The sequence below is a fragment of the Schistocerca gregaria genome, chromosome 7, assembly GCF_023897955.1.
Source record: "Schistocerca gregaria isolate iqSchGreg1 chromosome 7, iqSchGreg1.2, whole genome shotgun sequence".
In the NCBI taxonomy this organism is placed as follows: Eukaryota; Metazoa; Arthropoda; class Insecta; order Orthoptera; family Acrididae; genus Schistocerca; species Schistocerca gregaria.
Genome location: NC_064926.1, coordinates 71081153 through 71099135, shown reverse-complemented (window position 1 = coordinate 71099135; position 17983 = coordinate 71081153). Strand labels below are relative to the sequence as shown.

The following is a 17983-nucleotide window of genomic DNA, read 5'->3' as shown; positions in this document are numbered from 1 at the left end:
GTTAGAAATTAATACACTGTCTTCTGTTTTCGGCACTTCTATAACGGACATTTGAGACAGAAAAAATTACTTATATTACAGTTCTTAAATGATTAAGAGCTTTTACGTTAGATTTCAAACCTCTCAGTAAGGAGAAACTGAATCCTCGCCTACTCATGAAACGTATACACTTGTGGTGCTTATTGCATCAGTTCCTAGTTTCAATGGGAAGGAATACGTAATCGTCGCATCTGTGAGCAATCGTTGGGGAACTACCGCGACATACACAATAGCTGTTTGGAGAACCGATGGCAAAGATATTCCATATAGGAACATCTGTCAGTTTTGTTTACATACATCTTGTGGGAGCGTGCTTCAAACTTTTTCTCTTGCAGATGACTACTTTTACAATGGCTTCTAATGGTGAACAGTTTCCACGAACCCTGGAAGGATTTGGCTACGCATTTAATAAAGGTGCTGATGCCTGTCATGTTCTTGTGGCATGTTCTTAAAGTATTGCTTGATTTATTATGTATATAGTGAATGTGCTGAAAATGTTTCTGTATCAACATACCTGCAGTAATAACAGAAGAATTGAGATCAGTGTGTCAGAATCAACGCAGTAATTAATAATACGAAGGTATTCAAAGTGAACTTTTTGTAATTAAAACGGAGAGCACAATATTTGTCCGCCTTACGATTACCGAAGGTCCATGAAACAAAATAACTGGATGGTGTGTTGTATTGTGTCTGTGTCAAATTCAGCTAATTAAATGATTCAAAGTTCTTATGCAATTCAGGTAAAGCGTTCCTTCTCCTGACAGTTTTGCGAATACAATGGAAATGTCATGTACAGCTTAACCTGTAACATGTGAGTCGCAGTGTTTCTGTGCAAGACAATTGTTTTATCTCACCAAGTTGTAAGGATTTATGTACGAAGTATTGCGTATTGGTGCATAGTAAACCGGCATATGCATACATGATATTATTCTACGTCTTATAGAATGCTCTTCCGTGTTTTTTAGCCAAGAAATTAAAGTGAATGTGTTTTTAAAGGCAGATTTCATGTAATTGCAACATTTTAATTCCGTATGTTTGGTTACTAACTCATTCATACCACCAGGCGTATGAATGCTTCAATTGTTATTGCTACATGTTGATACGTATTGTTCATAATTTTGCAGAGGGCAAACTTCGTAAAATATGCAGCAGTACTGGACAACCAGGCGATGTTCCATTTCAGTTTAGTGTGAGTGAGGACCATTCTTTTAGTCAGAGGCACTATGAAGCTTTGGGAGAGGTATGATTTAATATTTATTTAGGCCTAATGCTTAAAACGCTGGTTTTAAAAAACTCAGTACTTGGTGAATAAAAGTGAAAACACAATTATGTAGTTGAAAGGAACACTGATGGTGTTACCTTGTGTTTTTAATGCCGTGAAGATCATGGAGTAGTTGTTATGGATGCATTATTTGTCCTTTAGTTAGTTAGTTACTTTTATGTTCCATGGATCATTCTGCATGTAAAATCATCATAATATGGAATGAGTCAATTTGTATTCATATTGCAAACTAATTTGTACATTTATTTTTACTCTAAACATCGTAATATAATACCCCCCCCCCCTCCCGAAATGAAAAGAAGATATACAGATTTAGTTAGTAATTCGTAATCACCACCTTCTGCACATTACAAATATAGAAATTCTTCTACGGAAGAGGAGGAGTTGTGAAGTAGAAACTTTTTCAATTTATTTTCAAATTGTATGTTGCTGTCTGTTAGACATTTTATGCCACTGTGTACATGGTCAAAAAAATTTTTTGCAGCATTGTGCACCCGCTTTCTCTGCTAAAGACAGCCTTAATGTTGAGTAATAAATGGCATTTTTTTTTCTAGAATGTTTTATGTAACTTGTTGATCTTTTTGAACTGTAGTGGATTATTTGCAACAAACTTCATGGTGGAATAAATTTACTGTGAAGCAGTAGTCAAAAAGCCCAACTCCTTAAACAGATGTTTACGAGATGATCACGCATGAACACCACATATTATTCTTACACCAAATTTTTGGACAGTGAAGACTTTCTTTCTTAAAGATGAGTTCCCCAGAACATTATTCCATAAGACATTGCTGAATGAAATAAGCAAAATATTTCAACTTACTGATTTCTCTCTCCCCAAAATTTGCTATAATTCTAAGTGCAAATGTGGGTGAACTACATTGTTTTAGGAGTTCCAAAAATGCTTTTCTTTCCAATTTAAATTCTCAACAATATGTCATAGTCCATACCAATTCAGGCAGGCTAGTAAAAAATCTTACCTTTATAGTCTTGGATGTTATTGAATTTAGTGTTTGTTAAAATGAAGTACTCGGTAAGGAACACTTAATTTTTTTTTCTCCAAAAAAATTTCTGCTCAGGGATACGGCCCTCCAAAGATGACGTTGTGCATACCATTTTGAAGATGTGAATTTTGGAAAACATTTTTAAAATTCTGTATCTCTGGAACAGTTGTAGATATTTTATCAGTTTTTTGGATAATTGCTATATGATTACAAAGAAATCCTCCAATTAAACTTATATGTCAAAGTTCGTTTACTATAGTGTACTGAACTTTTTTATAATTTATGGAACATGTTTTGTTTTATTTTATTTTTTCAGAAATGACAACCCATAAAATCTTGATTTTTTTTTTTTTTTTTTTTCTGTTGATCAGTACCATATAGCTATACGTTCCCTGAAAAGGAGAGACTCCACTTTTAGGTTGAACTGGTTTTATAAGCAATTGAAATTTTTGTTATACATAAAAGTTGTTTTGATTTGTTTTTGAAAGATGAGTAAGAGATTTATTTTTTTAAGCATTTTAAGTAGTTCCAAAATGTATGTGAAAGGTCCAAAGGCTTAAAGTTTTCAATTCATACAACTTCTGTGCACTCTGTGTTGTACTGAAATTAGCCAGTCAATGAACTAAAAATGTGTTCCACTGGTTCAATATTTTCCTTTGGTATAGAGTGATGTCTCCCTGTTGAACCAATAGGAATTGGAGCACTTACAGTCTCCATAACATTGTGAACAGGAAGTGAGAACTGATGGCATTGTTGCTGTCCTTCAGCTCTAAACCTATATCCAGCAGCTGGTCCATGAGGTAGTATAAAGTTCACTACAATTTTGTGTAACTAATAACTGGTGTCTGTAATCTCAGCAATCCACCAGTCACAGTCATACACACATTCCACAAACATCTCCATTCTCAGGTTGAGAATCTGAATATTACCCTCCTTTTTCTGGGATGTTGGCCAAGTGAACGAAATTTCTTATTTCTTGCTCTTTAACGTGTGTGCAGTAAGAGTTTGCCCATTACTTTGAGTCCAAAAATGTGTCTTCTGAATTCCTTCACAGAAGTAGTTTGTTTGGATCATTCTTCTTTTATCTGCTCACAGAATTCTTCGATTTCCTCTTTGGACAAAATAATGATGGCTGTGGATGTGTAAGATTTCACACCTCTTGTAAAATACTCAGCATGCCTACACCATCACAAGGCCCCTTCCTGTGACAAGTAGCACTGTATACCCAGTCAGTTGGCACAGGTGTCCTACTCAATTCGAACAGCTGGTAACGATTTTTAAAATGACTAGGAGCACCATCAGAAATGATGGTGATCTTCTCTTCCCCTGTTTGCAGTTGAAGAATTTTGCACATTGCTAGTAAAGCGTGCTGCGTCATTTCCTGTGTCATCACTTTAAACTATAACACTTGTGGTCTTGTTTTGAAAATATGTCACTGCTGTAAAAATTGAAACCTGGTCATTACTCCAATGGTACCCTTGTGCTTCTTGTGGAATAATTACTGACCAGTTCTCAGCAAAATCACAGTGAAGCACTAAACACATTTCTTCAGCCTGTACACACCCTTTCACTTCTGCAATGTGTTGTTCAATTTCTTCAGATGCTGATGTGTTACTGCTTTCACTGACTCATTTGCTAAGTTCATCAATGAAACTGTCAAAGGCAACAGTTTTCATAATTAGTTTATTTTCCTCCCATGCCGCGTATGTAATTTCTGCAGAGTCCACATTCTTGAAACAAAAAAGTCTCTCTCTTTATGTCACAGACTACTAATGACTTCACATGCCCAACCAAGGTGTCATATGTCACGTGCTCCAGTAAGTTCTTCAAAGTTACCACACCAAGTCCAAAATTCGTGCAGTACACACATAAAAAGACATCTCTAGGTGGATGTGGAACTACCCACTTAGGTCGTAGTGCATAAAATTTTGATATTCCAATACGTGAAGTTGTATAGTTTCTCTTATAAATTGCAAAAGTTTCTGTAATAATGAGAGTAATGTACCTCATCACTTTCACAACTGTTTGACATTCAGCTGTTACAGTTATAGTGTTTTTTTTTTCTGAAGATGAAATTTCTACTTTGAAGAGTGTAGTCAGTTTGCTGTAGTAATTGTGCTTTAGTAATTTCTCAGTGCTTTCTTGATTCATAGAGCTTATGACTCAACTTCACTGACCACAATTTCTTAACAGGACTAGCACCTACCTCTGTAGTTGGATGATTCAGGGTGTTGAATTCTACCTCTATTGATGCAAAATCTGCATCATCTGCACTATGGGAGGCTTCACCTTGTTCAGATACTATCAGTGTTGTTATTGTGTCAAAACATTTAGAACACAAAAAGTCATCACTGGAAACATCTTCACTTTGAAACAGATGAGAACACTTATTCCCAACCTGAACAAAGCCTGTTTTTTTGTTTGTCTTATACATCACTCTTTGATGGATAAGCAAATAGTCAGCACACTTCACTCTCCAGTGGCCCCAGTCAGAAGAAATTTCAAACTGTCCTTTTCACAAAACACACTGCAGCTGTGTCAACTGGCAAATTCCTCACAAAAACACAGAACTCACTTAGTGGTCTCATATTTCTTAGAAGCCTCTTCAGTAAACAAGTTAGCACTGAACAACCATGACAAAGAAACTACAACAAAAGTGAAAAGAAATATCTGCAACAACAAAAGTGAAAAGAAATATCTGCAACAACAAAAGTGAAAAGAAATAACTGCAACAAAGAAAATGATAAGAAATAACTGCAGCACAGACAATAGAAATAAACATTGCAACAAAGAAATTAATTAGAAACAGCTTCATTGAAGACATACATTACCAGTGATAATTTTAAAAAATGATTTTTTAAAAATAAAACCTATCATACTTAAAAGTGGAAGCTCTCCCTTACAGAGAATGTAGTATTGCATGGTACTAATCAACAGAAAAAAATTTAATATTTCTGGACCGGCATTTCTGAAAGAAAAAAAAAATCTGTAAATTATAAAAAAAAATTCAAAAGGCGACAGTAAAAGAACTTTGACAGATATGTGTTAATGAAGGATACCACTGTAATCATAAAGCAGTTATCTTTCAAAAAAAAAAAAAAAAAAAAAAAAAAAAAAAAAAAAAAAAAAAAAAAAAAAAAAAAAAACTCTAAAAAATCTGGAACTGTTGCAGTTTAAAAAAAAATCTGAAATTCACATCTTCAAAATGATGTTCGCAGTGTCATCTTTGAAGGCCTGTATCTCGGGACAAGAAATTTTTTTTTTTTTTTTTTTTTTTTTTAGAAAACAAAATAAAAACTTGTTTCTTTCTTAACTTGGAATTTTAACATATCCTAAATTTAATAACATCCAAGACTAATGGTAACCCCCCCCCCCCCTGCCTGAAGTGATATGGATCACGCCATATGGACACCTAAGACTTCTGAAGTTTCTACCATATGTATTATTTCATCACCATGTGGTAGACTTATCACTGATGCAGTACCCCTAGATGTGCAGAACTGAATATGACATGTCTTTGTGAAGGTCAGGGTGAGACCATTTGCAGAAAACCAGTCAATGATACTTTTGAGAGCTTTGTTTACTATTTCTGTGTGTATGCTGGGAGTGATTACAATACTGGTGTCATCTGCAAAAAGAACTAATTCTGCTTGTTGTACATTAGACGGTAGATCATTTACATCTGTGAGAAATGGTAGTGGACCTAAGATACAGTCTTGGGGAATACCATATGTGATTTCTCCCCAGTCAGACCCTGTGTTCTGTTGGTCAGATTACTATTAAGTATAACTTTCTCCACTCTTTTGGTTAATATGACATGATCCATTGGTTGGCTATACCATCAAACACATAAAAATTAAATTTGTCTAGGAGTATACTATGGTTCATAAAATCAAATGCCTTGGATAGGTCACAGAAAATGCCTACCGGTTCTATTTTGTTATTTAAGGCTTGTAAAATCTGGTGTGTGAACATGTAAATGGCATTCTCAGTAGAGCAGTCCTTCTGAAACCCAAACTGTGTTTTGCTGAGGATATTATTGTTGCCAAGGTAAGATACTATTCTAGGATACATCACCTTCTCAAAAATTGTGGAAAATGATGTCAGCAGTGAAGTAGGTTGGTGGTTACTGTTATGTCTCATCACTTTTCTTAAAGAGGGGTTTAACAATGGCATATTTTAATCTCTCTGGAAAAATTCCTTGAGTTAGTGGTGCATTACATATTTCGGACAATAGCAGACTTATTGTATGGAGATAAATCTCTAGCTCTCTATTGGAAATCCCATCAAAACCAGAAGAGATTTTATTCTTGAGATAATGTATGACCCTCTTAATTTCAGAAGTAGAAGTTGATGGTACACTCATATGATGTAATTTTATGAGAGCTACTTCTTCAACATATTGCTGCAATCTTTTTCTTGAACTGTTGGTCTCTATGCTTTCTACTATGTTTAAGAAACGATTATTAAATACATTTGCCACCTGTTATCTGTCATTTATAGCTCTTCCATTCTATTCAATAGTAATGTTATCCTCTTCTGTGGTTGGTTGTCCTGTCTCTTGCTTCAATATATTCCATATTGTCGTAACTCTGTTGTCAGACATACTGATTTCTCATTTTTTAAATAACCTTTCTTAGTAATTTTGAGTATTTATTGTAGTGTGCAACTACTCCATGGAGTCGCCAATCAATACTGCAGGGTCTCTACTTGTTCTTGCCAAAGGTTACAGTTCCCTTTTCCTTTCACAAGATACTTTAATCCTCTTAGTCATCTATGGTTTTTATATGGCTGTTTAATGTCCCTTCTGATTAGCTTATGCGCAAGCTATTTTCAAATACTGATATGAATTTATCATGGAATAGATTAAATTTTACTTTTTGTGGCGGTATGAGGTGCTTCCAATATTGCAGCCCATTTTTATTCTTGGTTATTGATTTACTTACTACTATTCAGATGGTGGAGGAAGGCAAAATGTATAAACTATAGTAAATCCATTGTTACTCTGTTGTTAGTTTCCATAAGGAATATGGACATCAACCATATAATGGCTATGCTGTTGGTGCATTGAGGAGGTCCTGTGTGTCAATAAGTAATTCCTGTGAAACATTGTTCTGTATGGCATTTATTAATGGAAGTGCTCAAAATTAATTGCCTCTGAGATTTCTCCATAGGGAGATTAGAGTTGATCGCAGAATATTGTGTATTGTTAGAGAAAACAGTGCCATATAACCTCTAACATTTTTGCAGTGGAGCAATGGGTTGGTAAGCTGGAGCAATTACACTATGTAAATGGCTTGCAACGGTTGTAAAATTGGTGTGAGATATACTGCATACCTGGAATTGCAAATGATTATCATTTTAGAACAACTGCACAAAGTAGATTGGGGAAACCTCACTTACTGGTACATTAAGTATACAAGCAGAAATTAACTGCAGGTTTCTCATTCAAATCACAGTTTGAGTTCCAAAATTTGTGAAACTGAGTGAATATACTTAAGCTGTGTTTTGGTGCATTAGTGGGTGTATAGAGAGATATTTTGTGATTGTGGCAGCAAGTGGTGTAAAGTGTAGTGGCTGCTTTAGTTCTGCACGGTGACATCATCTGTTGGTGTATGTGTCACAGATTAATTGCAGACACACGGAAATGTATTAAATGTGACAGTGAAATTGTTCTTAAAGAGTCTAAGGTTTGTGTTGATGGAGTGTATGGAAATGTAGCAAAAGCAGCCACTTTTGGGAGCAAGTTAAAAATTAGCACCATTTTGCAGTTTACATACTTATGGATGTACGAACGCAAATCTAAATTTATTTCTTGGAACTAGATTGGGTGAAGTAAAATGTGGTGGACTGGCCGCAATTTTGCACAAAAGTTTGGATGGAAATCTGCCTAAGAACCAATGACAAACTTGGTGACAAAGGACACAGCCTTGACACCAACAAATGTCATTTTAGATGATGATGATGATGATGATTGATTTGTGGGACACTCAGCCACACAGTTACCAACGCCCTTACAGAGTCCCAATTTTTACACAGTCCAATCTAGCTGCTGTCATGGATGATGATGATGATGATGAGGACAACACAAACGCCCATTCCCCAGGCAGAGAAAAACCCCAACCCGGCTGGGAATCGAAACTGAGACCCCGTGATCCAGCGGCAGCAACGCTAGCCACTAGACCACGAGCTGCGGACGTGTCATTTTCGGAAGCAGTAGTTTGGCAGAGGGAATAAAAAAGAAATAGGAGGATGGGTGTTTGGTACTGTCAAGCAAGAGACATAAGAGTGTCATTTTTGTGTTGTGCTGAGGAGCTCAAAAGCTGTTCTTTTAAAACTTATTACAGAGAATACTTTATCAGGGACAACTATTATTTCAAATTGTTTCTTGACATACAAACATTTGAAAAATGAAGGTTTCCAACACCATAAAATGAATCATAAATTGACCTTCAGAGATCCCGAGACGGGTACCCATACAAATACTATAGATGGCACATAGGCTGCTATTAAATGGTCCCTCCATCACACAAGGCAGTGCAAGAATTTCTTTCACAGCTACCTCTTTGAGTGTGTGTAGAGGAAGAACAGTCGACAAGAACCAGACATGATTTCATGTATTTTGCAGGCTGCTGCATTAGTTTACAATCAAAATGAATAGAATTTGTTGCAGTTTCGTTATTGCTTTCTTCTCACTGGTACCTATCATTCCAACTATGACCAGCAGTTATATTAATATTACTGCTTGCCACAAATATTTGACTATTTTTCGTAATTGACATTGGTATCTGTGAGGCTGTTGTTAAGTTTGGATGTGAAAGTGCGCTTGCGAGTTAACAAAGACAGTAAATCTGAAAACGAACAAAAACATTATTTTGGCAACAGACTAATCTGTAGCCTAGCTTGAGGTCTAGGTTGGGTTGGAAGGCAGCAGTTTGGTGGTGAATTGTCAAAGCCAGAGAATGTGAAAGCAAAAAACTTTGGTTGTGGTGACAGGCTGCTTAGTGTGATGTCTAGGTTAGATGGAAGGGTCATTCCATCTCAGATCACCAAATATGTCTAGGATTTGTAACCCTCCATCTAAGATTTTTATTAAGCTATATGTATTTGCTTATACCTGTACCATAAGAACTTCTTGAAATTGTTTTTTGTCTCAGGTTAAAACCTTTAAAAAATTGAATTTTTAATATAGTAATGTTTTGATGATTTGGCTCTGCAAAGATGCCCATGCTAAGTAGACTTGTCTACAGAAACACTTGTAACTCAGATGTTTATGAAGCTTTTGATTTTGAATTTTTTCAGGCGTTAAGAGGTGCATATAGTTGACAAGAATGCATTTATTTAAGCAGTAAAGTTACAAAGAAAACTGCAAAAAAATATTAATGTATTTCACATTTCAAAATCTGGAGAAATTACAAGGACATTTAAAAACACTTATCACATTTCTTCACTGTATAGGAAACCTAATTTTGATCATAAATATTCCAAAGTTTGTAAGCTTTCTTACAACATAAAAATATTACTGGTTTTCTGTGAATGGACACACAAATAAATCAAAAATAAAAGAAACTTTTTACTGTGATGAAAAATAGTTATTCCGAGTAAGTTCTGCCAGCTCTGATGCCCTCTGCGTCAGATACAGGGGTCTCAAATTAGCATATTCAAATACCATTTATTGGAGGCAGACGAATTAGTCTTCAATGTGGCCAATTTATTTATTTTATTAAGTGATTTTTTGAAAGAGTGTATTATATCACATTTATCTGTGCAGCTGACCAACAGCTCAGAGTGATAAACTGTTTATTGTGTTTGTGGCAGCTTGCTTGAAACCCATACATAAGTGAAAATACTGCAGCAATGGCTGTCGTGTATTGTTGAACATCACTGACATGCAACAATCAGTTCATTGGGCCTCAGATGCTCTTTGTCTTGCCATGCACTGGTCATATTTGTTTGAGATGCAGCTGTTTATCATTCTGTTCGTGATGTGGTGTGTTTAACTGGTGTAGTGCTCAGTTTCTCCTTGAGTGTCAGAAAATTACTCATAACACCATGTCATCAGATGACGTACACCTCGGTAAAAAATCTTCAAAAATTGTCAGAACTGAGTGAAGACCAAAAGATTTGGTAGTATTACAAACCAATATAAACTTTCCAGATGATCCAGGAAGAACTATACGGGGACTTAACAGTGGAAATACAGAAGCGTCCGATCCCGCCCGTCTCCTTTGACCCATGTCACAAATATGGCGGAAATGACCATAAACCACAATTCCAATATGGCGCATATAAAGTCGGTACGTACACATTATGAGGATGAAAATACATAAAAAAACAAACACACGCACTTTCCACAAAAAGCCTAATGACACTAATGGGACAAGCGTCGGAAATGGGGTGTTTTTGGGTGGGGGCAAACTAAATATAAAGAAATTTAGATACCCACCCTCATACAAGACCACACAAAACAACGAAAATAACCGACATCACAAAACTCCCCAAATACCACTAAACACAATATCATCTGGAATCGGACACTTCCCTTGACCTATATAGCTCAACAGCAGCTCCTGATCCCATAAATTAGGATCAAACACTTCCCTTGGCCTATATAGCTCAAAAACATCTCCAGATACCAATATCAACATACACAGCCACACACTGGGATCGAACACTTCCCGTGACCTGTGCACTGTTAATTTTATCCGTCATATCCATTCCTGAACAAAAACAACAACTGATTAATTTTACTAAAGTTACCTCACGATGTACAGCGAACAACACTAAATTAACCTTCACACAAAATCGTTAACTTACTGAAACGAGTTCCACTACAAACACAGCTGACACTCGAACAATTCTGGATAATGAGCAAAAGCAAACTGAGCCCATTACACCACACAAACGAAAACCCTGAACATACCACCAGAGAGCACAACAAACCGCAACATGACAACATCTACAGACACGCCACACTCACAAACCAAACTCCCCACCGTCATGACGTCACACACGACAACACCCTTACGTCACGGGTCAAAGCCGATGCGTGGGATCGGATGCTTCTGTCGACCCCTTAACAATTACTGTTACTTAGAGGTTTTTGAATGCCATCCTTTCTGGACACACAGGTAGACAGTTAAAATCATTGAGGTCAGTAAGTTTGTCTTTGTCTAAATGGTTAAGTGCTAGAAGAACCAATGTTAAACAAGACAAAAAGCTTTGTAAAACATGTTGTAAGTTTTGTGAACAAAAAACTAAAATCAGTGATGTCAAGAACGCAAAGAAAACTTTAGATGGTTCAGAGTGCTCTCCCTTAAAACTTCATTCCATCCCAAATCACAGCAAGGCCTCTTATGCCACATGGAAGCTAGAAAAAGTGAAGCATGTTTTAGAAGAAAATGTGTGCCAAACAGTGGATTGTGAAATTTCTGACAGTAAGGAGGATAAAAATGAATTATGAAATTGTTAAGAAAACTAAAGATTTTGATGGCATTATACTGTTAATAAGAGAAAAAGTGGCTGGTCTAAGGAGATCTGAAAAAATCAAGTTCTAACTTTAGCTCCTCCCTCTTGGTCAAAAGATAAAACAACTCAGAATTCAATGTCAGCGAGTATGTAGTTCGATGGGCAAGGAAACTGAAAATGGAAATGGGTATTTTATCAGTTTCTAAGACAAAAAGGGGTAAAATAGTCAATGGTGAAGTTGTAGTGAAGTTTGTTACTGATTTTTACCGAAAATTTGAATATACTCATATGTTACCAGGAGCAAAAGACAAAAGTCAGCATTCAGAAGAATGTTTATGTGCAAAAAGACTTTTCCTCAGCAACCTAAGGGAACTATGTTATTGTTTTAAATGGGAGAACACAAACATTGACATTCGTTTCTTGTAAAATTTGTTCTCTAACACTGATGTGATGTATTTTAGTTCGTGCTGCAGTCACTCATTCGGTGTGAATCTGTCATATCCACCAAAATGTAAAACCACCTATGAATGTGGGATACATTCAAGAGGCATATAACGAAAGTATAAAATTTCTTGTATGTGTCTCAGAAAACTATGACTACATGCTTAATAACTGTTATGATTGTCCCAGTAATGACAAACTGTTAGAGTTTTTGAAAGAAAAATTATCTTACAAAGATGCTGATGATGAAATTGAGTACAGCCAGTGGATTAACACAGATCAACAAACTGAATTGGTAAAGCTATCTGCAACCGTTGATGAATGCAATGCTTAGTAACAAAATTATAGGCATTTAAACCACTGTCATTTATATCTAAGTGTTGGGTAAGGGCCCTGAAAAATTGAAAAGAAAATCTTAACTGCGGAAAAAGCAATTCTGTTAATGGATTTTGCTGAAAACTACAGAATTTTGTAATTCAGAATGAATTCTAGAGTTACCACTTGACAAGAAGCAGTTGTTCAATCCATTCAGTTTGTGTTTATGTAATAAAGGACAAAAATACATTGATAATAGCAAACCATTGTTTAATCAGTGATGATATGGTGTGTGATGTGGGATTTGTAAATGCTGTTCAGAAAGAAATGGTTACTTGGTTGGCTGAACACTACCCATGACTTAAGAAACTGCTTTATTTCAAGATAGATGTAGTGTTCAGTATAAAAATAGAAGAAAACCTTAAAAGCTTGTGTGAACACAAAAATGATTTTTCCATTGATACTGAACATTCCTTTTTTGGTACTAGCCATGGTAAATCTGCGTGTAATGAATTGGGAGGTACTGTAAAATATGTAGTCAGAAAAGTTAGTCTTCAACTAGAGGATGACGTAAAAAAAAAACTGTCTCTGGTGTTTACAATTTTTGCAAGGCTAATATTGACATTTTTTCCATTTCTTTGAGAAAATCAATGTAGATTTTCTACAGAAGTATCTTGAAAAGATATTTTTGACAACCCACACACTACTTGGTACCAGGAATTTTCACAATTATTAACCAATTTCCTGTCATTCATTTAAACTTAGTAAAATAACTTGTTCCGGAAAGCTTTCCTCGATTTATCATTTAGTGAAAATTTCCTGCAATGGACACATACCTGTCTTCAACAAAACACTTTTGTGCCACTTGTATATGATAGGTGGTACTTTGCCTTCATCAAGAATGTGTGTGATGAAGAAGTAGATTCTGAGCTACTTTTACTCCACCCTCCTGGACCATCAGTGTCATTCTTTTGGCCTGAGAGGGAAGAGTCTTCTTTGTGCCTTTATAAAACATTTAATGTACTGTTGGTGTACCTGAATTAAGCACATTAGGAAGAATGTCTTACTATAATGAAAACCATATGGAAGTGACAGACTCTAATTTCTCGCAGTGGATTCAAAGTACACGAACTATTTAAAAAATTCACTTGAGAACTCGAAGGGTCTTCACTGCTGAACGTGTATGTTTTAAATTTAAACATTTAGCTCTGTAGAATAATGTCCCTAAATGAAGTTTTATTAGTAATGAAAACATTTCAATTAAAATTTTAGCTTTTGGCTCAGTACTTATATTATTTTAACAGAACATGAGATATGTACTAAAGCTTAGCAGTTTACATAATATAGATCTCCTGAAGAATGTTGCAAATACTTAAATATATAAATGAAAATCCTATGTCTGTCTACACCGAAGCTATTCTTTTTATCATCATATTTGACTTAGAGTAAAAAAGAAAGGAAAAAAGAAAATTGACCTGATACCAATTCTGTGTAAAAGTGTACTGAATATTAAAGAAATCATTGTTTGGGTCATAACAATTTAAGTTCTACAAGTCAAGTGGAGTTATTAAATATTTTTCATATAATGATACATTCTTTTTCTGGTATTCAGATACAATGTAAGTTTTTGGAAACTTTACTTTTATTCTCCTTCAAAAGGTATATCAAATATGTGGAATAAATTTTGGACTGGTTATTACCATGGCAAAAGTAACAATTAGTTTAAAAAAATCGTGTAAATCTGATACAGTGTGCATCAGGCCTGGCTGAACTTACTAGGAATGACCCATTTTTCATCACAGTAAAAAGTTTTCTGATTTCCAATTTGTGTGTCCATTCACATAAGACACAATATTTTTATTTTCTTGGGAAGCATACAACCTTGGGAATTATTTAAGATCAAAACTAGATTCCCAGCATGTTGGGGAAATGTAGTATAACTATTTTTTAACATCCTTTGAAAATGCCGTAAATTAATATTTCTATGTAACTTTCCAGCTTAAATAAATGCTTTCTTGCTAATTATATAACTCTTAATTCCAAATCAGAAACTTCATATACACCTGACTTTGAGTATTTCTGAAGGAAGCGCTACTTCGTATGGTCATTCTCACAAAGCTAAACTATTAGAACATCACTATATTGAAAATTCAACATAAAAGAAAAGTTTTAGTCTGAGACCAAAAAGAATTTTCAGAAGTCCTTATGTTATACGTATAAGGAACTATACAAAGTTTCATGAAAGTCTGAGATAGTGGGTGACATTCCCTGTGAAATTTGAAATAGAATGACCCAGAACACAGCAGTGTGGCTGTGATGACAGGCTGATTTGTAGCTTACCTGAGGTATAGGTTAGGTTGTAAGGCAACAGTTCAGTTGTGAGTTGACGAAGCCAGCAAGTGTCATAGCAAAAGTCCCTGGCTTTTATGACAGACTGATTTGTAGCTTAGCACAAAGTTTAGGTTATGTTGGAAGGCAACAATTTGGTTGTGAATTGATAAAGTTAGTGAATGTGAAAGGAAAAAACTCTGGTGTGGTGACAGGCTGATCTGCAGTGTAGCCTGAGGTCTTGGTTAGGTTCAAAGACAACAGTTGGTTGTGAATTAGCGGGACCAATGAGTATGAAAGCAAAAAACTCTGCTTTTTGTGACAGGCTGGTCTTCAGGACTAGGTTAAATTACATTTATAATATTGCTCTTAAGAAATATTTCATTATTTTTTTCTTCAAACATGTCACAAAATATGAGCTTACATTCATTTCTGCTAGTAAATGAGAGAATTGTGTGTATAATATTCGTCATCACAAGTGTTTCATTCCTCCTTTCTGAACAAACTATGAATTAATAGCCTGTGTTTACATAGGCCCCTAATAACATACTCAGTTTTTTGGCAGTGAAACATTCGTCTATTACAATAACAACATATCATGTAATGCATGTTTCTTTCTTTTTTTCAAACTTGTCATCAATTACGATAATGTGGTTTTGTTGTGTTGCAACAGCACAGCATAAATTGTTGCTTGCAAAACGAACAGGAATTACTTTTGTCTTTTTCATTGTCACAACAGTTTCATTGGCTTTACAGGAATGTGTTAGAAATTACAAAGGTAGGGTTAGTTTTGAGGCTACAATGATATTTTAAATTGCTGCGACTGAAAGGCTCATTTGTTAGCCTACCTTTATACTCTATATGGTCCAAAATTTGTCGCTGTTTTTATTATTATTATTATTATTATTATTATTATTATTATTATTATTATTATTATTATTTTTCCCCCCACACATGTCGTGGGTTATGACGCTGTCCTTGGTTTTGTGCCTACTAGCACAATTTAAAAAGAAGCAGCTCAAGCAATAAACAGTTATATGAAATAAATATAGCCACTCTTTCTGCTAATTTGCAAACCTGTCTGAATATCTAGATCCAGAGACAGTAAAGTTCTGTTAGCTGCATGTCATGGAACAATATTTGTTATAAACCTATATGACAAGTAGTACTGCATTATAAATATTTTCGTTGGAAATAGCTTTTATAATAAAGTAAATCTAAACATTGTAGTCTAGTGACAGATAAACAGCAGTTAGCAGTGGCAGGTTTTTCCAAAATAACATTACCTTATTAATTTAAATGGATTAATTTTGGATGGCGTAAGTGGGAGTAGCAATCAGCAGTATAGTGACAGTTTATTGCATACCTGCCAACTCTTCCGATTTAGGCAGGACACTCCAACTTTCCCACTTTTTCCCCTGCCTCTTGATTATTCCATTATTTCTCCTGATCTTTAGCTATTTATCATTATTATTTGTTTTGAAAACTCGCAAAGTGGTTTTGATAGAATTTAAAATACTCCTGAGAGCCAGTCAGTGGGCCTGTGTTTACATTTATCATGTGTGTGTCGTAAAACAATATGGCATACGCTGTTTTATGGCAACCATACATTTTTTATTTGTAACCAAAAAAAGTATCCCAACCTAACTCCTGGGCTAGGTTACAGACTAGGGATATGGAATCAACATTTTGGGTAGTTTGGTATTTTCATTTGTTTTTTTATATCATTTACTCTTTTATAGGTTTGTGATGTCATAAAGACTCAGATGACATGTCTTGGGATTTTATACTGAAAATGAGCTGTGGTTTTCGATCATTCGTACTTCATGATTTTTGAAACTGTGTGTGTGAATCCAAGGGGGGAGGGGGTTACATATGCTTGTGGCTAGCCTTAGGACTGAGTGAGATAAGTTCAAAATGAGATGGTTGTTTTCTTTATTTATAGGTACCTCACACTTTGTCGTACAAGCCTTTGCACAGGAAGGCTCAGCATATCGCAAGGAGATCCATCTGACAGTGTGAATGAGAGTTCCACATGCAAATAAATGTGGGTTTGTTTCAGCAGTGCCCTAAACTTCATATGAAAGAATACAGTTATCTTCAGAGATACATGGTGCCTTTACATCTTGAAAATATCCATCAGCTAAGAAAATAATAATATTGGTGTTGGATATCAGTTTGAGACCTTATTTTGGAGTGCAACCGCTTTGATAATCTGTTGATCTTTGAGCAACTACTGCACCAAACATCCATTTGAGACTGCTTATTTTATTCAAGCTTTGGTTTTCCTCTAAAATTTTTGTCCTCCACACCTCTGTCAATTACAAAATTTAATATTCCATGATGACTTAGGATGTGTCATATCAACCAATCCATCTTTCAATGAAGTTGCACCATAAATTTCTATTACCCCTGCCCTCCTCCCCCACCCACCCAACGCCCCCCCCCCCCTCTCCACACACACACACACACACACACACACACACACACACACACACACACACACACACACCAATTTGAGTCAATATCTTGTCATTAGTTATCTGCTCTGCCGTATTTTTTGTAACATTTCATTTTAAAAGTTTCTACTCACTTATCGTACAAATTTCACTTCTGTGTAAGACTACATGTAGAACAGATATTACTAGAAAAGGCTTCCTACCATTCCAGTTCATATTTGATGCTGACAAGTTTATTAAGAAGTGTTTTTCTTCATATTGCCAGTCTTCATTTTATATCCCCCTCTGCTTCAGCCATCATCAGTTGTTTTGCTGTCCAAATATCAAAACTCGTCTACAACTTCTAGTGTCTGATTTCCTAACCGAATTCCCTCGCATCACCTAAATTAATTCTATTAAGTTTCATTAACCTTGTTCTACTTTTTATGATATTCATCTTATTGTTTCAAGACACTAGCTAAGCTACTGAATTGCTCTTCCAAGTCCTTGCCGTCTCTGGCAAAATTACAATGGCATTATGTGACATCAAAGTTTTATTTCTTCTCAATGAACTTTAATTCAAAATTTCTCTTTTATCCAAAATATCTCTTCGGTTTCCTTTAATGCTAGGTCAATCAGATTGAATGACACGGGGATAGCCTTGCCGTGAG

General features: G+C 35.4%; 1 protein-coding gene across 1 annotated transcript in view; it reads left to right on the top strand.

Moving 5' to 3' along the window:
* The first annotated feature begins 205 nt into the window (after positions 1-205).
* Positions 206-17983, top strand: part of LOC126281771 (FAM172 family protein homolog CG10038) — a 254789-nt gene continuing 237011 nt past the window's right edge. Inside the window, exons 1-2 of the mRNA XM_049980968.1 lie at positions 206-453; positions 1164-1279. Coding sequence (XP_049836925.1) covers positions 288-453; positions 1164-1279 — 282 coding nt within the window. The 5' untranslated portion in view covers positions 206-287. The remainder of the gene's footprint in view (positions 454-1163; positions 1280-17983) is intronic.